We start from the raw sequence: 6000 nt of genomic DNA on the forward strand, positions 1-6000 counted from the left end.
ACTGTCAGTAAACATTTGTTGAGTACTTGCTGGGTAGTTGGTAGTGTATTGAGCACCAGAAGGGATGTGCCCTGGCAGGAGAAGTTTGCTTTGGGACACCAGCCCAGTGGAAGTCGGTAGCTTCATGGCAGGACCTGTGAGGAATGGTTATAGTACTGTGGACATTATGCTGTGGTCAGGGAAGACTCTACTGTCTGGGACACCCTCAGTCTGGGAGTAAGAAGACTAGATTTACTCTGAGCTTCACCTCTTATTAGAAGTGTGACATTGGGACCCTACTTTTGCCTATGTGAAGCGGGGAAAGTGCTTTGAGAGCCACCTAGTGCTCAACTAGATCTGACTGCTGCAGGAGCATGGGTAGAATTTCAACAAAGAGCTGCTCTTGGGCTGAGGGGCTGGGGAGCTGAGTAGAGCGAGCAAGTAGGAGAGGCCATGATATTAGGGGGGCGGCAGGCTGTTTAGGCTTCAAGAAGGCAGAATACATGAAGGGAAGTGGGTCAGAAGCCTGGAAAAGGAGTCTTCACATACCCACTATGGAAAGGAACCGTCGAGCAGGAAGTGACTGAGGAGACTCTGGTTAAGGGGGCTGGGTCAGGATGGAGGTGGAGAAGAGAAACTGAGCCTGGGAGACCAGGGAGAAGCTTCTCCAGGAATCCAGGAGGGAGGTAACAAGGACCCAAACTAATGCTGTGGAAACAGGAAAGAAGACACCGATTCTACGATACCAGAAAGAAAGCCATCAACAGCACAGGGATAGGCATGAGGGCCATGTCCTCACACAGACGTGGGTCCAAATTCTGTCCTGTCTGCTTTTTAGCTGGGTGACATTGAGCAAGGCACTTAACCTCTCTGAGCCTCAGTTGCCTCATCCAGATGTGGGACAATTTAATATCTACTTTATAGGTTTGTTGTGAGGATCGGGTGAATTAATAGATGCAAAGTTTTTAGTTTAGGGCCTGGCAGCTGTTCTGTGGATCTTTATCAGTAATATTAGAAGTTCTCATTAGATAGGCGAGAAGTGAAAGAGCTGGAGGAGCCAAAAATGAAAAGTGAAAAACGAAAAATGAAAGTGACACTATGACCAAGGAGGAAGGACAGAGCTGGGCAGCTGGGCGCTCACTGGATGTGTTGGTGTGGTTGGGGAGACCTGTGGGACATGCAGGTAAAAGTGAGCATCAGGAAGGGGAGGCTGCGGCTAGGAGAGAGCCACGACTGCCGAGGGGTCCAAGGGAACCCTCGAAGCAGAGGTGGCAGTGGGGCTGCTTCAGGAACACAGCCGTCACCCAGACCAGCAGGAATGCTGCGCGTTTACTGAGAATCTTGGCCGAGGAATCCAGAAAGCTCCTGGGTCTGCAGACTTATCAAGTCAGCAGAGCTATCGCTCAGAATCATTGTGCTTTCATGGGCCAAGTTCGATTAATCTTTTTTGGATATCAGTGCCAGATGTAATTCATTTTTAGATGGAAAAAAAGATTATGTATTTTAGGTTATGTGATACTGCTCCATATGAATCAAACGCAAAGCAGCTGAAAAATTCCATGAACATAAAGAGAAACTGCCTAAACACTGAGTATAATTTGAGAGAAGGTGCCGAGTACAGGGCATTAGGGGACACCTGTGTCTGGTGGGGCAGGTAGAAAAAAGGGGCAGAAGGTTGGAGGAGATTGGGTATTCTTAATGCCAAGAGAGGAGTGAGCATCAAGAGCTATGAGTAGTGTGCATACTGTGGAGAAGCTGGGGAGAGTGAAGACAGGGCAGAGTCTTTAGCATGTGGCACCCTGGACAACCTGCAGCAGCAGTAGGGCTGGGACCCAGAATGGCAGGGGATTGGGGAAGTGGAGAGCTGTGTTCTCAGAAGCCTGACCACAGAGCGAAGGGGAGCCAACAGTAGCGTGAGAGGGTAGCATGGTTAAACGAACGTTTTTAGGATATGAAGACATGATATTCGTATTCACCCGACAAACTTTTATTAAGCACCTCATGTGTACAATGTCGAAGGGAAAGAGACAGGGCCAATGGAAGAATTGAAGTTGCATAAAAGAGAGAGGATTGATGGCTTCCGTTTAGAGGTGGAGGATGAAATGTCAGCCTTGGCAAGTGGTGAGAGGCCTCCAGGGGCGAAGATACGGGGAATGACTTTGGGAAGGCTTCAGGCTGGAGAAGGGGAGGACGTGGCGGCTGTGGGAGATTATAGTGGCTGCGTCACTCAAGGTCACCAGCGAGACCTAAGAGCAGAGGCTTCAGCTCTGCCACGGTGAGGAGTGGGAGTGAGAACTTCATGAGTACTTTGTTGCCAGCAAAGTACTCATGTTCTTAATTTTTCATAATTGAAGGAGAAGGCACTAGAGGTCAGTTGATGATGAAGCTTTAATTTGGGTAACAAGTCAGGGAAGCAACTAGAAACCAATTACTGTGTAATTTACACAAACTCCATGATTAACTCAGAAGACAAGCAGGGCTGGAGTTCCCACAGGCCGGGGACAGCTCCCAAAAGGGCAGCACTGCCCTGAGGCTGCTTCTTGGAAAGGAACACAGGGCTTTCATGGCCACAGGAGACTGAACCCCAAGGGTTTCTGCAATGAAGTGGCATGGCCCTGCTCTGTCCTGAGGCACCAGCCTGACCAGTCCTTGATCCCCAAAAAACAGAACTCAACGTGGGCCCTGCAAAACGTAGCTGCCTCCTCATTGCTGCTTCTCCCAAGCCAGCTTTGCCTGACTCCGGGCTCTCTGAAGATAGTTTTTACCCCTCAGGGCCTCTATATCTCCAAGTGTAAGATTAGTTAACAGACTAAGTGAACTTCAAGGAACCTTCCAACACCAATGTTCTGTGTCTATAAAAGCCAGCTATCCCTTCTCTGGTCTTGCTGGAAATGGTCAACCCAATATACTTGGAGAGTGTACATTTGCTTTGACCTTGCACTCAGCCCTGTGGAAACACACAAGGCTGTGGGGTGTTTGCTAGCTGTAGAGGCCAGGTGTATACACATGAGATATTGATGAACAGGTTACTGGGTCTTGGGGTTTTACAACAGTGCATGGTTCAGAGAAGGAAGTTGAAAGAGACTAGAGTCATTGTTAGGGGGTGGGTCTCAGGGTGGAGCAGGATGGGGGTCCCAACCCACGATCAAGGCTTGGCTGAACCTCTGACTTACTGTGTTGCTTTGGACACTGGGTCCCTGTCTCTGGTCCTCCAGAGAGGGCTGGGTTTGAAAGACTCCTGAGGTTCCCCTGGCTTCTGGTAAGACGGAAAATGCCAGTGAAGGTTCAGAGACAGGGATGAATACTCCGGCGCGTGGGTGCGGAGTATGGTGATGACACTGGCTGGAAAAGAGTGGAAGTGAGTGAGGTGAGGCGAGACTCCAGGCTGGAGGAACCAGCCCGGCTGGGTCATGATTGGCCCAGACACTTGATTGAGGCATAAGAAATATAAGGATTGGATAGTCTAGACTTACGGGAGGATCACCACCGGCACTTTAGGCCTCTCTATTGCCTGTTATTCTCGGTGACTCTAGAAAGTCTCCTGAGAGCCTTGTGTAAGAAGCCGGAAAATCATGGGGGAAAGAGATGAAAGTAGGGAGGAAAATGGGCTACAGGGCGATCGATGCGTGATAGAGCCATGTGGTGACCTCTGTTCTGTCTCCTCCCGTCCAGGCATGTGGGGCCTAGTGAATGATGCGGGTGTCTTCATGTTCAGGGATGTGGAGCTCGCCAGCATGGAGACCTACAAGGAGGTAGCAGATGTAAACCTCTAGGGCACAGTGCGGACAACAAAAGCCTTCCTCCCCTTATCCGAAGGGCCAAAGGTGAATTGGAAAGGGACCTTCCTCCCACCCCCTGTTCTGCCTTACCTTTTCATCTTTGCTCAGAATGGAAATAGGTCTCAGCAGATCCAGCATTCACAGCGAGGCTGAGCCATGCGGGGCCCGTGGGTGGTGGTGAGCCACGATGCTGTGGCCCGGTGAGCAAAGCAGAAAGGGATGTATGATTTTCAGAAGGTAAAGTAGTAGGTAAGAGGTCAGCCATCTATGCAGCAAAGGCCAAAAGATTACAGTATAATCTCAATCTGGGAACCTAATGTAGAGAAATAACCACCCTTGTGCCCAAAGCTGTGTGTACACATCATGGTATCAATAGGAATGTGGTTAAGTAAATTCGGCATATCCATTTTTCAGATTACTATGCCATAGTTTAAAAATAAGACAATTGTGGTAGTAAGTAAAAAAAATAAGAATGATTAAGATTAGAAATTTGGAAAACAGACAAAACATCTAAACCACTGTAGGTAGTCAAATGTAAGCCAAAGCAAACCACCTAAGAAGTCACTGACTCACATTTTCTCCTTGGAAGAGCAAACAATTATGACAAAATGGACAAGATCCATATGATCTATCCAAAGGTCCCAGCAATGACAGGATAAACCCAGGGAGTTCTCTAGGATTTTAGAAGAAAACCCCAACCCTTCAGTGACTTCCAACTTAGAGGTTTCCGAAAGGTGCCCACAGTGCCCGGGATGTGGCTGTGCCTTCACTCTGGGTGCACGACCAGCGTTAAGTGAATCTCTGGTCTGCCTGGGCTGTAAGATGGGCTCCACCTCCACTCCCGTCACTGCCCCGAGGGCTGGAAGAAGCTGTGGTCTGCTCCTAGCACCCCCAGGCTGGGCCTGTGGGAGAGTCTCTCAAGGTCACTACTCTCTCCCAGTGCCCGAGACTGCCCATGTGTCCTAGTCCTGAAGTCAGGTTCACAACCCTGCCCCTGCCCCTCCCCCTACCTACTTGGAGACAGAGCGATGCTAGGTGATAACAATTTAGGATAAAAATGAAATGGGAGAATGTGGGAGGCAAGACACAGCTTAGTTGCGTGTTGTGCATTATACTGTTCTCTCCTGGTACGAAGACCTGCTTCTCACTCATTTCTCCTCCCCTGTCCTGCCTGGCACACCTGGCTATCTAGGAAATATAGCGGGTGCTAAAGCTGGGCTTGACTACCAATGAGAAAGCCCCCTGACCCTGGGTGGTTCAGAAGGCCAGGCCTCACTCAGCCTGGCAGGCAGCAAAGCAGGTATCAGGGGCCAGGGTTCTTGTAGCCAGGCTTCTGGAAACATGCCCAGCCCTAGAACCTCTGCCCCACCAGGCAGTGCCTCCTGAGCAGGTGCTTGTTGTCTTCCTCTGTAGGCCGTATTGTCAACATCAGTAGCTTGCTGGGCCGTGTGGTCTACGCAGCCCACTCCTCATACTGCAGCTCCAAGTTTGGGGTGGAGGCTTTCTCTGATTGCCTGCGCTACGAGATACACCTTCTGGGTGTGAAGGTCAGTGTGGCAGAACCTAGCAATTACATCGCTGCCACCAGCATCTGCAGCCCCAAGCGCGCTCAGGTCATTGCCAATAAGATGTGGGATGAGCTGCCAGAGGTGGTGCGTAAGGACTACGGCAAGAAGTGCTTTGATGAGAAGATTGCTGTTGTGGAGACCAACCTCATCGCAGGCTCCACAGACACATCCCCCGTCATCAATGCTGTTATCCATGCCCTGACTGCTGCCAACCCCTCCATCCGCTACTACTCCATGGATTACTACTCGTGGCTGCAAATGCAGATCATACCCCACTTGCCTGGGGCAATCTCTGACAGGCTCTACAGACACTATAGTGTTTTGGGGACCTGACCTCTCTTGGGAGCCCTGGTGGGCAGGAAGGGGGAGAGGGAGAATGTAGGGGAGGGAGGGAGGGAAGAATTTGTATAGTTACCTCTTGATAATCCACTTGTGGATTATCCACCTTCCCACTGCCAGTTTTAGCATTAAGCAGAGGGGCTAACCCAGCCTAGCTTGTATGCACAGTGAGTGTTGGGGTGTGGCATGGTGGGCAGGGCCCCTAAACCTCAGGGCAAATATGATGTATCTGTCTTTCTGGAATTGATTTCCTATAAAGATTTGGAGGAAATATCTTTATATTAAAAACAGATTTATTATAAAATAGAATTCAAGTTCTTTATCTTTTTAAACTA

The 6000-nt window shown here is 49.7% G+C and overlaps 1 protein-coding gene across 1 annotated transcript in view; it reads left to right on the top strand.

The window, feature by feature from the left end:
* The window catches only part of BDH1 (3-hydroxybutyrate dehydrogenase 1), a 32114-nt gene extending 26428 nt beyond the window's left edge, over positions 1-5686 (top strand). Inside the window, 3 exon segments of the mRNA XM_036219874.1 lie at positions 3652-3777; positions 3780-3803; positions 5172-5686. Coding sequence (XP_036075767.1) covers positions 3652-3777; positions 3780-3803; positions 5172-5659 — 638 coding nt within the window. The 3' untranslated portion in view covers positions 5660-5686.
* The last annotated feature ends 314 nt before the right edge of the window (positions 5687-6000 follow it).

This window comes from Rousettus aegyptiacus, unplaced genomic scaffold, assembly GCF_014176215.1.
Source record: "Rousettus aegyptiacus isolate mRouAeg1 unplaced genomic scaffold, mRouAeg1.p scaffold_m13_p_4, whole genome shotgun sequence".
In the NCBI taxonomy this organism is placed as follows: Eukaryota; Metazoa; Chordata; class Mammalia; order Chiroptera; family Pteropodidae; genus Rousettus; species Rousettus aegyptiacus.